Source organism: Camarhynchus parvulus, chromosome 5, assembly GCF_901933205.1.
Source record: "Camarhynchus parvulus chromosome 5, STF_HiC, whole genome shotgun sequence".
Classification (NCBI taxonomy): Eukaryota; Metazoa; Chordata; class Aves; order Passeriformes; family Thraupidae; genus Camarhynchus; species Camarhynchus parvulus.
Genome location: NC_044575.1, coordinates 12,685,663 through 12,702,508, shown reverse-complemented (window position 1 = coordinate 12,702,508; position 16,846 = coordinate 12,685,663). Strand labels below are relative to the sequence as shown.

Below are 16,846 nucleotides of genomic sequence, written 5' to 3'. Positions count from 1 at the left end.
GGGCATGCCTTGGGCTCAGGAGGTGACCCCACATGGGACTGTCCTCACAGCTTGGGGACGCGTGGCAGGGAGCTCCTCCTTGTGCTGCCAAGGTGAGACAGAGGTGGGTGCTGCAGGTGCTGAGCTCTGCTTTAAGGGCATGTCTCTGGTGCTGAGCTGTGTGGTGGAGCTGTGCAGGCTGTGCATCCCCTGGGATAAAGCAGCAGCAGCAGTGCTGTTGTACCCTTGGAGGTGTTTTCTGCCCCAGGGTCACTCCAGTGACAAGGGAAGTTCTGCTGGCGCCTCGGTGCCATGCAGATACAGGACAGGAGCCAGGCCAAGAGGCCAGGACACCCTGCACAAGTGGCCCAGGAGGAATGCAGCTGATAGCTCACCTATATATAGTGATGTAGTGCTAAGAGCTGGCTTTTGGCTGGGTTCTGCTGCAGTTTTGCTCCCTGGAGCTAAGGAGCCTGATTTTGTCTGTGCTGGCTGTCAGTGTTTTGGCCGTCCTGTGTGGTTGTTCACTTCCAGTCACATTGTGAAAGGTGGTAGTTGCTTCATCTTTCCAGTTACTTAAAAAATAACAGCAGCCTCCATGCTTAAGGAAGGGATTTTCATCTTCTCCAGTGGAATAATGTGGTGTCACGCAGTGTCATTCAGAACTGATTTTGAAGCCTCTTGCAGTCCCCAGAAGACTGCATCCTATCTAATAATGGATATTGATGTTTGCTAATCTAAATGAAACCTCTGAACCACTTCACGGAAAGCCAACAACGTTGTTTTACAACTGTGTTTGCTAGCTTAAGCACAGGAAGAGTGAAAGTGTGCTTCTTGATACATTGCTTGTGCTATTTTCCTTAGCCAATAGATCGACATACTGTCATCAGTTGTGTGTACTCTGGACTTTTTCTGAACTGGTTGTTTGGGCACTGTTGATGTGTCTTCTTAGTGACATTAACAAAATGCAAATATTTCTTCTGTGGCTGGGTTGTTTTCAGTGCCACTCTTGTCATTATGTTTTATTATATTATTTTATTCTCAAATTTTCACTTTCTGACAGTGCAACGTGTTGACCCAAGAAATGTAGCACAGAATGTTATTAAATGAGAGTTTCTTCACTTTCATTTATGTTTGGTTCACATGCTTAGACATTCAGTACACTAAACTCAGCATAACTTATGCCAGTAATGTAAATTGTTATTAACCAGCTGCTATAGGTTATATTGTGACCTGCATGCTTTGATTACATAGTGGGGAGTTGGGAATTGTGGTGGTGACACTGGATGACTGAAAATAATGGTGCTTCTGAAGAATTAGCTAATTGGTGTGTGTTTAGCAAAGAAAATGCTGGGGTTACACACACTAAACTAGTTCATTTCCAAAAGTTTGTTTGGCTTTCTGCATTGAGTAAAGTAATGAGAGTTAAACCAGAAATGTTTTAGAGGTTGGAATTATTTAGTACAGTATTGAAATGGTTAATGTGTTAATGATTGCATTTCTTCTTCTTTGTACAAATATTGTCTAGTAGTGTTGTGTATATTTTAGCATATTTTCCATTCTATAAATGCCAAAGAAAATACTTTAACACTACAGCAATGTTTCTGTGAGTGTTTGGAAATGTCTGAGGAGTTTCTGTGCTTGTCTGACTTGGGACCACTGAGTATTTCTACATCTCTATGAGGACAAGTTGGCTCTAGGTTATTTCTTTGGACAAGTTATACTGAAATAGTCAGCTTCAGGTAGCTTTATACCTTTATAGTTGCATAGCTATAAATCCCCCCTTTCTTTCTGTAATGCTGAGCTTTTTGTTGAATTACAAAGGTATTTCTGCATCCTTTATAAGCTGTGCATAATCTAAAAAGAGACTCTTCCATATCTGTTTGACAGTTCCAATCCTAAAGCATTAATCTGGGCTCTGTGTGATTTGCAGTAGCTTTCTGTGAGCAGATGCTGGTGCCATGGCTTTAGAGCATGTCAGTATTTCAGTGCTGTAGGTGCTGAGCTTCTTTGGAAAGGGAAGGAACAATGAGGTGTGTAATTCACAGCCCTGAAGAGTCAGCCTGAAAAGCTCCATTAATTCCTACCTGTTGCTCTAGGCAAGATGATCTTGCATTGCTAATCTTCTCTCAGCAAAAACTTGGTATTATGTGCCTCTCAGGAGTACTGTAGAGTCCATTTAATACTTAAGATTTGATAAGAAAAAGCATTTTACAAATGCACTTAACTTTGGAGGAGATGCATTGCATTTCATCCAACACAGTGAATTGAGTGAAATAGGGGAAGGAGGAACTCCTTTAAAACAGTCAAGAATCACACAAACCAAAAGAAATAATTTTGTTGCTGTAGTATTTTCCTTTTATTTCCCTAAGCTGCAGATGAATAGAGTTTGAAGTGTTTCAGAATTAACCACAGGGCTTCCATAGGCTGGAATAGTTTGTTGCAAATGAAGGAACTTTTATTAATATGTGTGCCAGTAAACATTATCAGCCAACCCACAAGACTAGGTGTGCTCTGTGGGAACTGTGGTTTCTTCATACTAAACTATGTATATTCAGTTAATACAATGCTGATATCCTTGTTTATTCTTTAGCCTGCTGTCTGAAGGGCATGAGGTTTGTAGGATTATGGTCAGTACCTCAGTAGCACTGTGAAGCTGTGGAGGACATGGGTAGGGCTGCAGAGGGACTGAGACAGACCCGTGGGTGTTCTGAATCACCTTTACTAGGAAAGACTTTGGTTGGAAGTTCTGTTCTAGCAGAAAAAAAGCACAGGAACCCAGCCCACATAAATTCTCTGCTTTAATGAAATATTTATTAGTGGAATGTAAATGGACTTCGGATTTATTTAGTTGCTGAAGGAGTTAATTAATGGTGTTATTGAAGACTGAAGGAAGAAACCATGTTTTCATGCTCTTTGGAGCTTTTCTTCCTAAGTGATGTGGAGTTTTTACATTTTTCTCTTGGTGGAATCTGTTATGTGAATCTTGCTTGTTAGTTTTGGGTTTTGTTTGCCTTCTGATACTAATAGTAGTTGTACCTAGCCTTGTGATAGTTGGGCAACTTGGGTTGGGGGAGGCCTTAGGTCTTCTGTGCAGCCCTCTGCCCAGAGCGTGGTCAGTGGTGGGCTCAGACTGGGTTTCTCCGTTCTTCCTCCACTCTGATGTTGAAAACTTTCAAGGATGGGACTGCCCAGCCTCTCTGGGCAGCCTGTTCTAATGCTTTGCCATCCCTGCTGTACACAGTTGTGTCCTGGAGGGGAAAAGGCTTCTCCTCCAAGCAGTCTGATGGTTTCTTGTTTCATTTTATGCTTGCTCCCATGAGGTGCCACAGGGAAGAGCCTTGGTTGGTTCTGGCGGGGCACTCTGAAGCTGAGCAAGCCCTCAGCCCTGACTCTCTCCTCACCACAGGTGCTCAGGACCATTTTAGTGCCTCTCTGCTGGAATCACTTCAGTTTGTTGATGCCTTTCCTGTATGAGGAAGTGCAAAATTGGATTCAGTATTCTAGACTGTTGCCCTGGGACGCTGTGATGGATACCAGCTATAATTCCTTCATTCCATCCTGGACTCTTGTGATTTTGTATTTGATTAAAATGCCCTTCCCCTGGTTTAGGTAGTAGATAAAGCCTTTCCATTTCATGGAGAGGTGAAAAGGGCAGTGTGTTTCCACATGGTCTGAGGGCACACACAGCAACGTCTCAGTCTCCAGTATTGTCCACTGATAATCACTTATTTTGTATTATGGATTAAATTCAAAAAATAATAAATCAGAAGTGCATTTATCTTCAGTTAAAATCTATCTTTGACATTAAAAAGTCAATGAAGATAAAATGTTTTGAGGTTATATACCATATGTGGCAGCAGAACAAGTTTTCAAAATCTGTTTTATTCAGTTCTTATAGCTGTTGTGTTAAATTGTTTCAACTTTCTACACTGTATGGTTTGCTACATAGATGAAAACTGGACGCTGGAAGACTTGTATTTGCTTTGATATTTAGAACAAAGTGGATTTTGTTGTCTGTTATCGCATGTGTGATGTCTTTGCATCAAAGTTTAATAGGTTCAAATAGCACTAGAGAGGGTTTTCAGTCTCCTTTGGTAAATTTAGGTGCTGTGCATGTGAGCACCTATCTTGCTTTAACCAGTTTTGTTATGGATTAAAACCTGAGATCTGTGATGTTTTTGTGTAAAGCTTCCCTTAAATACTGTTTCTGAAATGGTGTCTTTATGTGGCCCTGCTTGTTGGGCAGCTTCCTCACTAAACTTTTACATTGTGGTTGATACTGGAATATAAGAGTAAGTCGCTTTTACCCAGGGTTTTTTAATCATATTTCTTAAGGATATCACTACTTTCCTTTTTATTAGAGAATGAATTAATCGTTTAGTTTGTGTATCTCTGTTATCAGAGAGATTTTTAATTTAATTTTTGATTTTTGAAGGCAGGGACTAAAATTCTTCTAAAACTGCAAAAGTAATGAAATCGAATCAAATTCCTCTTTCCTAAATATTCTATTCTTAAGATTCCTTTTGTCAAGATTTCCTTGTCTGGAAAACTAACGTGCTTTTCCCATTTAATTTCAAGTTCCCTGAATGCATTTTGTTTTTGTGAGTTAATAAAACCCTGATGGTTTCTCATGATATGCATCAAAAGGATTTGTGAATCAGCAGATGACTTCAGCCTGTATTACTCATGGAAATCTGTGTTGATCCTGTGATGATAGTGTATTCATCCTCTTATCTGTGCTTCTAATGACTGAAAATACTTGTAGTGATTCTGTGGCATTTTCCATATTAGCTTACTGTTGTTTTATTAGCTCTGTTTTTAAAAGCGTGTTCATTAACAAAACCTTTCCTGCTGATACTGCTACTGGATAGTATAAATTATCTCTGGTAGTTCATTAAGATGGGAGAAAAGAATTTTTTCATTTCCAAGGAAACATGCAGTTGCCATTTAACCTCCTCATCAGTGAGCTGGGTAGAAGGATGACACTACATGAGGGCATGACTGTCAGTTCACTGTTTGTTTCAAATTCTTCTTATCTGCAGGCTTCTACCGGAAGTGAAAATACCATAAAATCTGATGCCAGGCCATCTTGTCCCCTTTCACCTGTCTTTATAAGCCCAGACTCTTGTGTTGATTGCTGCTAGTCACAGACACAGCAGCTCAAGATAGTTACAGAATTGTATTTGGACTGAACAGCTAAACACTTATGAATTCTCATCTGAGTAGCACATAAGATTTAAGAGAATCAGTTTTTCTTATGTAGTAGTTTCTAGGTTAAGATACTAATTCAACTCAGTGAGGGGGCGAAATTTTGACCTTATGAAAGTCTCCTGGACACTGATTACAGCAGGGCAAGGATTTTACTGCTGCTCTGATGAGACACTACTATTTTAAAGTAGTGGGTCAGAGTTCAGTGTCTTGAAAAGATGGAGTTTTGTGTATGTGCAGCTTGTAGTAGGTGCTTTTGCTTGAGTAATAGAATTATTTGGTATTGTTCCTAATCCTTCCAAGTTATATCTGTATTACACTGCATTTTTCTTCCATGTTGCAGAACTTTCAGGGCACTGTTTTTCTTGGACTATTTGTTGGTACTTGTTCTAACCAATTCTTAAAGCTAATATCCAAAAAAATACTCAGAAGGCTGAAACTATTTTGAAGCCATTGATATATTTCAGAAATATGTTATGAAATAAAGCAAACTATACCTGGCTGTTTGCCTGATTAGATACAGGCACTTCCTCCTGTTTGGAGTAACAGCTCACTGGCTGAACAGTTCTTCACAGCCCGAGTTCTGTCAGCTGCACCCACACCAAAATCACCCATGGAACTGTGGGTGGGTGCCCACACACAACTGTCATCACCATTTGGGGTATTCAACATAAAGGTATTTATGCTTATCTAGTCTTATAGGTAAGTGTAAAGGAGTCAGCCTGCCTGGAAAATAAGTGCTGTAGAAATGGCTTGTAATAATTTACAGGCTGTCTGTCCAATGACAACGTGAATTTTTCTCACAAATTATAAATTTGCAGTTAATGTGATATAGACTTCATCAATAGCTGATTCACATGTTTCAAGTTTCAGCTGCCCGTGCATTTAAATTACTCCAGAGACAATCTATACACTTGCTTGACTTCAAATGAAAGGTCATCAGCATCAGTCATGTCCAAAAATTAATAATTAAGACTTGGCTTTGACTCAAATACAAAATTAATTGAAGTTATATTAATTATGAGTTCTGCAAAAGGATCCATACAAGCAAAAGTGCCTGCCTGGCTCCATTATTCTGTAGGGATAGGGCCTGGTCTGCATCTGTCTTAAGACAGTGGGTGACTCAGTTTATGTTGGTAAAAGTTGTGTATACATGCTGTGAAATTGTGGTGAGCTATCTAATTACAAAGAAATGGATTTTGAACTGTGGTTCTTTTATGAAGAGTCTGAGTCTTAAGTATTTCTATACTTGGAAAGTGGTGTTCTGTAACTTTGAAATTCAGAATAATTTCTAACAGTCTGTAGTGTAATTTAATAGAGCTGGTAGTGGTAGATAGTAATCAATGTAATTTTTTGTGGATTTTTCATGGTTTTATTCTTGCTTTGCTTACACGACACTGATTACTAGTATCTGTACAAAATCAAAATAATATAAAACTACTAAAATTAAAAGATGGTTGCTAGGAAAAAATGCCACGATCACACATAAAATTCGTAGTGTTGCTAGAAAACTCAGCTTGGCATTTTGAATGAGTGGTGTTGTACTAATGCAAGCTCTGAGGCATTCAGAATTCACATGGTGAAAGATAGTAAGCCTTTCCCAGTTTTGTTGAAGCTATTACATCTTTCTCTAATGAAAAAAATAAAATAAAAGGGGCACGGAGAGTAGAACAGCTTATTTTTTTAGTGCCTTATATTAAGGCACATTTTTTTGTACCTGTTGTACGTGGTAGATTTCTGGTCAATAGGAAGACATTCAGTAGCTGTCATTTGGAGGAAATACAGGTGATTAACTAATTCTTGGGTAGCTGATGTGTCCAGACAACAATTGTGCCAGGTCTTTTCTTAGTCTGTGCTTGGAAAGAAAGGAAAACTTGCACTGCAGTAAGTTTAGAGCACTCTGACTGGTGATGTTATTGTTATAGGTGTTGTGTAAACAGATATCACTGTTAAGAAAATATTTAAAAGACATGAAAACAACCACAAAAAATTGTCATTAAAAATCTAGCTGTTCAATTTCTCTCATCCTGATAAAAACAAGCTGCTGTTAATCATCTTGGAATAAATCCATTTAAATACTGGGAAAGCTTCAAAGAAGCTTTGTTATAAGAATTAAATTGTATTTGCAGAGAAAGGATAGAGGGAGCAGCAGAGAATGACAGAACAGAATAATTTATGTTGGAAGGAAGCTCTGTACCCCATCACGTCCAGCCAGGCCAGCTTCAAAGTTGGAACCAACTTAGAAAGTTTGGTATTTGGCTTGGAGCCTTATCTGGCCACATTTTGGATGTTTCCAAGGAAGGAGATTCCACAGCCTTGCTAGGCAACCTCTTCCAATGTTTGACTGCTCTCATTGTGAAGGGAAATCTCCCTGCTATCTAATTCCTTGTTGCAAGGCATTAGCCATCTGTTGTATAGGTTGTTTTGAATAGTATCACTTAGTCTTAATGAGTCCTGTGAGGCAAAACACTTAAACTCTCACTTTTCAAATTCAAATAAACCACTGTGTTCTGCAAAACTAATTGTTAGTGGCAGGGGTTTCATTTCTTTCTTCCCAGTGAAGTCCTACTATTAAAGCTGCAGAAGTTTTGGGTTTATGTGCCCTCTCCTTGTCTGTGAAATTATCCATCTGCATTTTAGGCAGCCACAGAGCCATCCTTCTGTTTCTCTGCTCAGTAGTGTTTGCTTGATATGCAAAACTTGTCCTAAAATGCATTGCTCAGATATTTAAAAAAGTGTTTACTTTCCAGTTGAAATCTTTGTTATTAGTAAGTAATATTTAGTCTTGTTAGTAATGTACCTCCTCTTTATTTGCAACTAAGAGGACTAGTTCCTCTTCTTGTGAATTTATATCCTGAGATAGAATAAAGCATTTGTGTACATGCTGGTATGGTATCATGGGAAACTTCCCTTCCTGAATAACCCTAGAGCACTTCTGGAATACCGTTCTTTTTCTTAGTCTTAATTGAAGAGTGAGTTATTAATGATTGACAGCCTGCAGATGAGAGCTTGTTGGCAGTTCCTCTCCCCCTGGAGAATATAGCTGGCAAGGTCCTTTCATTTTTTTTAAGCTAAGAGGGTATCTGCACTTTTTTTGGTAGCAGTCCTAACCTAAGCATCAAAGGTTAAGCAGACTGCATCAGGCCTGCTTTGAAAGGAAAGGCTTTCAACTTAAAAATGGACAGTGTGACAAACGTGGAGGTCAGTTGTTAGGGTTATAATTCATTTATTTATGATTTTCTTTGAAAACATCTCAAGTTCCTATCCCACTCTTTGGATGTAGACACAAAATTAAATCTCACATAGAAATGCTTTTTTAGGAAACAATACTCCTCAGTGGTTTTCTGAGGAAATAAATCCTGGTTGCTTTGTAGATGTTATTGTGTGCTTAGTGAAGATACTTTGTCTAGGTCTCTGATTTCATGGAAAAACTGAAGAGTTAGAAACTTTATTAACCTTTATCAACCCACAGCTGTAGGACAGGTTAGTTCTCAGCACTGTAGGGAGCAAGGGCTATCCCTGGTGCAGTGGAGTAATTGATAGCCCATATCTTGTTCACAGTTTCCAATGGCTGTAGGGTGAGGATTTTTATAATAGGTGAGGCTGGAAAAAGTTCTTCTGGTGTTACATAAGTTGTTACAGCTTTCAGCTTATCACTGGAAATATTCATGATATGGGTGCCTTATATCTGACTTGCTGTAGCAAGGTGTGTTGGAAAAGGGTGAAAAGTTTATAAATATATCAAACACTCGGTGTTTATGGCCCGAGTGGGACTTAAGATGAGCACTGGATGGGGTTTTTGTTGTTGTTAAGGGTTGGTTGGTTTTGGTTTGCTTGGCTTTGGTTTGTTTTTTAAATCAAGACATGTCCTGAGCTCTTTACATTGGCATGTTATGGCTGCATGAGCTGTTTGATTGTTAGCTGTCCTTTAGTCAGCAGAGTGTTATCTCTTAGGAAGTCATTGCTCTGAAACCTCAAAGTATTTCTTTATGCCCTATTCTGTCCTGGTATCCTGGACAGCAGTGTCAAATCTGTAATGCTTGAAACCAAACAGGCTTTACAAGAGGAAAAACTCCAGCTCTTTAAACAAGAAAACACATCAAGTTTTCATTTTTGCCTGTTTGAGGTACAATTCTTTGAATGGCTTTGTTATTTTTGCTTTCTGAATACATTCAGAGTGTGTTATTATTTTGTTACATTTGATGTGAGTTGTAGTTTTGGATGTTATTTACCTAAGATCTGTTAACTAAACCCAGAAAAATCTAGAGTCTTAAATAAATGAGCTCTTGTTTCACAGATAGGTAAGATGCTTATCTTTAATGAAAAGAAATGTTTCACAGAAGATAGCAAAATGCCTAGATAGTGCTCTGAGGGGAAGCTTTATAGAAACCCCTGATTTTAATTCAGTTCTGATGAAATACTAAATAATGTTGTTTTATATGAGCTGTGCAGCTGCACAGCTAAGGTTATATGTGGTCTTCTGCATGAAGGTGTAAAGAGAAATCATTGGAGAAATACCACATTAGAGGAGAAAGAAACTTGCAAGAAATGGCTTCCACATAATTTCTCTCTGCGACCTCATTAAATAATCAAAATTGTGTAAAATGTTGCGTTTCAAATTACTGGTTCTAGTCTGTGAAATTTATGGAAACGCAAATCAGAAATGTATGTTGTGTAGTTTCTACGCTATATCTAAATAATCTGGTAACTGCCAGGTGTAAATAATCATAAATTCAAGTCTGTCTCACTAACTAAAGATTGCAACTAGTTTACTTTTAAAACATTAACTTGCTTAATAATTAAATGACACAGTGTGCCATTGGCAAAGTTGACAAGAACATAGGAAGGAGCTGAAAACATTTCAGACTTGAAATGTACCTCAGAAATATGTTTAATTTCTGGACTAGAGCAGCAAAACATCAATATAAAAAGTTGTACTTTTTAGAGATCATATTTTACAGAGTATAGCAATATTAATTTTTCTTTTTCCTTTTTTCTTTTTTTTTCCTTTCAGCCATAATCAGCAGACCACGTCATTTAGACATCCTGTGACAGGACAGGTTTCTCCAGAAAATATTGAATTTATTTTGCGAGAAGAGTAAGTAGTTTTATGCCCATGTCAAGAGATCTAAAACAGTAACACATTTACCTACAGCAGATTAGTACCTTAACTTACTGACAGTTCTTCCAATATTGTAGAAAATTTTAATTAAGGTTTGTGCTTAAAATTTTGCTTTTCATTGTGACAGTGACTACTTTCAAGTACTAGCTTGGAATCAAAAACTACCACAACGATAGTTTTTGATTCCAAGCTAGGACTTGAGGGAAAATATTTATCAAATCTTCAAAAATCCCCCAGACAAACTTAAAAGTAAACAAAAAAATTACAAAATATGCTTAAACAATAATGCTTTAGTCTTATATAAATATCAGGTAAACAGAACAGAAATGTAAAGTGCATATTGGAAGTTTTGTCCTGAAATTGAAATACACATAATACTACTAGTTACTACTAGTTTCAATTTTATTTCCTTGGTTTTCTTATGTTTAAGATGTTCCACATTCATCGCCTGTTTTTCTTTGTTCTAGAGAAATGGCTTTTTAAATCAAGACTTAGAATATATTTGAATATAAGGTGTAGAATATAAGGTGTAGAATATATTTGTGTCCAACATATTTAATCTTGATTGTTTGATCAAAAAAAAACCCAAACAAAAGTAAGAAATGTACATGTGTTCAGTTTGGTGAGTTTGTCACCTTTGGGTTGGTGTTAGATTGGATCATGCACCATTTCTCTGTAGGCTTCAGCTCTTCCTTGTCATCCTGGCTGCCTGCTAGATTGCTGCTACTGCCATCCTTCTCTAGTGGAATGACTGGGTATCTTCCCTAGACAGAAAACAGAGTCCTGGATAAAACTCTACATCACTCCTAAAGCCAAAGGGCAAGAAGAATGGCACAACCCCAGATAGTTTTTCTTTTCCAGGCCAGTTTTCCAGCGCTGTTCAAGCAGCCTCTGTCATAGAGCCTGGGCATCCTGCTGTGGTGGCCTGGATGTGAGGTTTGTGTGGCTGCCTGCATGATTCTGAGCTCTTTACATTTCAAATTCTGTGACATTGAATTTGCTCTACATTTTGGTAGGACTGCTATCAAAAGCAGTTACAGCATTAAGAAAATTGAGGCCTAGAAGGAAGGCTTTTCAACATTCCCAGGAGACAGAGCTTTTCCATGTCTTCTCCTGTGACTGGGAGAAACAGAACATGGCTGTAGAGCTCTGAGGTTCTGCTACAGCCCTGAGGAGAACTTCTCAAATAGTTTAAAAGCCAAACCAACCAACCAAAACCAACAATAGCAGCGAAACACCTAAAAAACACTGGCTAAACAGTTGCTCTCCCCCAAGGCAAAGCAAAGCCAAGGCCAAATCCTGTGTCAAGATGCCTGATGAGAACTAGCATGAAATATAACATTGTAGGAGAGGGCTGTGATTGGGTATGAAGGCTATGGGATGGCTGCTGAGCTGGAGGTCACCCCAGCTGTCCCATGGCATGCAGGTGCTTTGCTGCTCATTTACAGATATGAAACAAGCTGCTCCACCTTACTCTCCTAGTGAGGAGAAACAGGTATGATGCAAATCAGAAGGTCTCACAGAGAGTATGGACAGCAGGCATGTGTTCCAGCTTCCATCCATTAATTGGATTTTAATTTATCTGTTGTAATGGTTCAGTCAAATTTAATATGAATTTAAACACATGTACTGGAAAATAGGTGTCTGGATAATCTCTTGGAGTGCCTGCCTGGATTAGTCACACTTGCCTAGGCTGTTCTTTGTTTTGTAGTCATAGCAGCTGATAAATTATTAAAAACAGAATTGAAAGAAGTACTTGTTGGTGGCACATAGATTTAGTAATCTTTAATGTATGTTAGAAACTTTATTGGAGGAGAAATGGAAGTGCTTATTTGGAGGGGAGTCTGATGAACATGTAGACTTTAGTTACTTGCACTGAGATGCTATCAAACCCAGGAAAAATCTCACACTGTAGTAGAATTAGTAGAGAGTGGTGGTTTTAATTCTAAAAGAAGAGGAAATGGCTGGAGGAATAGAGAGAAGAGTAAAATGTTTCTAGTCGCTGCTCAGAAAACAGTCTTTGCAAGAATGTTTCTCTAAGCTTTATTATTGGCCTGAAGAACATACAGTGTTTTTAAAATCAGATGTTTGTAATCGGTCAGTTGAAATTGCTTTAAAAATGTCTTTTTTAAATGTGTGGGATGCTCTGGTTTCCTTAGTTTTTTACCACTTCTGTGCAGCAGTGGGGGTTTGCACAGAGACTCTTCACCGTGGTCCTGTGAAGACCTGAACTCTTCACCTGAGTTGCTGCCAGGTGATGATGTTGGCATCTGTGGATGTGTCTGGTGAAATCACAGGAGCTGCTGGCACCTCCCTGTCCTAAGGCCTAGGAACTGTGATGGAGCTGTGCCTTGTTTCCAGTCCTTTTCCCTCAGGCATCAGGGATTTCTTGGAATCAGTGGTGTTGGTGGTGTGTCAGTTTGGAGTCAGTGTTGTAGATCCCTGTCCTGTGATGAAAGGATTTCCATCAGAAGGGCTCAGGTCAGAGAGGCAGTCTCTGGGTTGGCATGGTCTGTGGAACCTTTCTATCGTGGCATCTTTTGACCAAGACTACTTTTTTTCCTGTAGCTGGAGAACCTTATCTGAAGCGGTAGCACTCTTAAGGGTTTCATAAAAGGAGATTTGTTCTTTAGTGCTGTTGTGATGTGATTTATTACTAACTGGTTGATTTTAATTTAAGATTAGGGCCAAGGGGTTGTCAACAGATGTTGTCTGGGAGCTGGTGGGGAAAAGCGAGCACAAATTTGTTCAGGCTGCAACAGACATATCTATTTAAAAGGACACATTTTACATCAGAAAAGTAGTTTACAGTTGTGTAGAAATGATGAATGTGGGGACTGCTCTGGCCATTCCTCATCCTGGAAACAGTGTTCTGGCAATAAGGTTTGGAAACAAGTTTTGGAAAATGACACCAAGGAGTGATGTAATCCTAGCTTGATTATGACTCAGTTGTGAACCAAATGCCCTTCATTCACTTGATCAAATGAGAACTGGACACTTTCAGTAAAAGGCTGGGGCTGTATTTCACTAGTATTTCCCCAAGGTGTTTAAACAATATCACATCAATTTTGCTTTTCAAGCTGAAACCTGGTTTTCTCAACTCCATTGTAGCTGGAACGTGTTACTTTTGAATTACATTATCTTTTGATCCTTAGACTATTCCTTCTTCCTAAAGGTGTTCTAATTTAGATTTCTTTTAAATAGTGGATTAGTAATTCCTTGTTTCCTAAAACTTTCTTAGCTGGGACCACTATCAAATCCCTACCTTGTACTCTTTTTCCAAGCTTAGCAGCTTTGCTCACTTGGTGTGTGGGGTGTGTGTTCTGTATCCTTCACTACTCTGCTTGAGAGCCAGCTTTTCTGCCTGTCACTTTTAGGTTTCTTTTTTTCTCATGGAATGGTTGGTCAGAGGTGACTGCAAGATTCAGCCTATGAGCTTACTGTTTGTTATAATAATTTAATTGTACTTTTTCTTCCCTATTCCTTTACTAATAATTCTTAATGTTCTTTGGCTACTGTTACTCATTGAGCTGATATTTAAAAATAACCTTTCCGTGGCAATGTTGTTTTGAGTGATAAAAGCTGCAGAGGTGGTTTTTATTTCTTCCTCCTTTGAATTATTTTCTGTTATTAGCATTGAATTCAGTTTGGCATCATGGTTATTTGTATTTGAAGTTATTTTTTTTATCTGTTTCTGCCAGCATTTCAGTTTTTGTCTAGAATAATTTTTATTTTCTTTTGACTTGTTCACCTCACAGTTTTTAGGATCACATTGAAATAATCTGAGCATCTTGCTGTATGGGAAGCCCCTCCATTTCACAACTGCTTCTTGATCTTTGTGCTTTGCTTTCATGTTTTTAAAGAACCCTTAATCCACAAAGGGACCTTTCTTAAACAGCTGATGGAGAAGTGAGAATTAATGATAAGTCTGCTAGACAGGTGTTTGGTTTTTAGTTAACTACATTGTTACATGTGCATTTCTCTGAAAACAGTCTATGATAGAATTATTGAGGATAGCTGTATAACATGTTTAGATTTCTTCTCTCATATCTTTGTTAAATAACAGTTCTTTAAGTAATTGTGAGCAGAGATGAAGAATCAGCCATGTAACTAATGTTAAACATTACTTTTTGTGTATTAGGAGCTGTATAATATTTGGCATAGCAGTGTGCTTGCAAATGAGGAGATAGTGCTTTAAAAAATACAAGACCATAAACGTAGACATATGGGGGGGGGAAATATACTGTGCTTAATCCAATGAGTGCTATCCTCTTTCTTGCCTGTTTTTGTGTGCCTGATAAAACCTGTGTATCACCTCTAGGGAGAGAGCCATCTTATTTTATCTATTGCATTTGGTTACTATAGCAGCAAAAATATCAGGTGGAGAGCAGAGAGGAGACTCAAACAACCCTAAAATAAGTATCTACCTTGTTTACATGTATAGAAATACTAGGAGGGTTGTTTTTTTTTAATCTAGCTGATTAATAAATTTATTAGTAATAAAACTACATTGACACAATGTTATTGGATTATGTCTGATTCCAACAAATAAACTTTTAAAGTTTCTGGTATGGATGTGGATCTTCCAAGTCAACTGATCTTTATGGTCTCTCGTGAGTATTGCATTTTCAATATGGGCTATGGTGTAGTCATTGTTTTTTATTGTTCTTCTTCAGTGTTAGGGTTTTTCAATAACCCAAATGTTGGCTATGTAATTTTTTCAGCTGGTAAATATGGTTTCTGAAGACATACTAGCAATGTTTAAGTGGAGCAGGGAGTTGCTTGACAGGAGATATTATATAGAGTGTTATTTTCAAGTACTTAAAAATATTTACACAGTATTGGAGCTCCAAATGGACATGCTGCAATTCTGTGTGTGCGTTCACACACTTGTGGGAGGCAGTAAGAAAACTAGCCTGAAAATAGTAAAACAGCATCTCTACGAAGACAGAATGGGGTATTTTGGATAACAGGTATTATCAAACATCTTTGGTAATAGAAACTTCGAACTAATGTTTCTGAATGCACAGAATCAGTGCTGTAGTTACTTATTTTTGAAGTTGAATCTGTAAGTATTACTAGGACTATGTTAATTCCCTTAACAGGCCAGGATGTTTCAGGTCATTCTGGATATTTTGCCTGTTTTTATTTGCTTTTAAAAACACTGAGAATATTGATTAGCTGTTAAAATACTTGAATACCTGAGTTTTATGTTCTGATTTCATGCAAAAATCCTATTGTATCCTTGAAATACTATATACAAATACTGAAATGAATTTGCAGTATTGTTTTGTGTTTTCTGTTAAATGTTGGGTACAGCAAGTTTGCATTACCAGGTTTGCTGCTGAAGACTTTTTATAGGAGGATAATAATGTATTTTCTCTTTCAATGGACTTAATATTTTGCTTGCTATTTGAATTCTTCCATGGCAACTACCTCACATTTTTTAAAGAGCATTTTTCTTCTTGTGAATTTGAAGTTTGTCATTAATTTGGTACTACTAGAAAGGGAAAGCCTTTTCTTGGCAGTGATCACTTGTATTAGCAAGTGGAAGAGCAATCACAGTATGATCACATAATAAATGCTTAGAAATTACATTTTTATCATTCTGTATTGTATTATGATTTTCTTATGATGGTCTTGTTAAACATATAGCTTATTTTGCTCTGTAATTCTTCTGGTTTTTTTTAAAGTGCATAATGTTCAACCTGCTGTGAAAAAGCATTTTTGAGAATAGAGAAAATCTGTTAAATCAGAGTAGAAATACTAAGTTAAAACCATTCCTCTGGGGTCATTTCTTCTTCATTAATTTTTTATTGGAAAAATTAATTCCAATTTGTCAAAATTTAAATTGTATTTTTCATTTTCATCAACAGGAATAGCTTAGTCAGGCAGTGTCATATATGGGAAGTTTCTTAATCTGCATTTTGCAGAGGCTGGATTAAGAGGTGATTAAATGCTGAACCAGGGTAGCTGGTCCATTAGAGGTGAGGCAAATTGACTCAAACTGACATGATTAAGTTCCCTTGCTTTAAAGGATGGCCAGGAATTTTAGGGGCTTGCTGTAGGTTGTTCTTATATCTTGGACCTGAGGTTATATATGAAATCTAGAAAGAAGGAATTGATGTCAGATATGCAAGATATAAATAAAATGGGACCTAACTTGTATTATTTACTTACAAGCTTCATTGAAACCCTGGTCACAAATGGAAAAATATGGAAAAACCACCTCTCCCAGCTTTTGAACAGATAATTGTTCAGGTTGTAACTGAGGAAGAGCAGTGGTGGAAAATACTTTGTCTTCCATTAAACCTTGTGTTGAGCTACTAAAATCACAGACTCTTCTCTGTTCTCATGATAACTTAATTATTCTGTTCTCTGTTGTGTTCAACAGATCTGGATTTCAGTGGTAGCAGCAACCATGGTTGGTGTAGCTTGTATATACCATTTTTGATTTTTCTAATAAATGGCTTTGGTGACTGGGAAAAGAGAAATCAGGTGTTGTTAATTGTTTGTTTTGTTGTGTTTTCTTTT

General features: G+C 37.7%; 1 protein-coding gene across 6 annotated transcripts in view; it reads left to right on the top strand.

The window, feature by feature from the left end:
- PLEKHA7 (pleckstrin homology domain containing A7) overlaps positions 1 to 16,846 on the top strand; it is a 147,202-nt gene that overhangs the window by 73,539 nt on the left and 56,817 nt on the right. For 5 of the 6 annotated variants that reach the window (XR_004060751.1, XM_030948915.1, XM_030948916.1 and 2 more), the window contains one exon: positions 10,205 to 10,288. The exons of the other annotated variant lie outside the window; for it this stretch is intronic. Coding sequence is in view for 4 of the 5 variants with exons in the window: in XM_030948915.1 (XP_030804775.1) it covers positions 10,205 to 10,288 (84 nt within the window). In the remaining variant the exon portion in view is untranslated. The remainder of the gene's footprint in view (positions 1 to 10,204; positions 10,289 to 16,846) is intronic. 6 annotated transcript variants of the gene reach the window in all.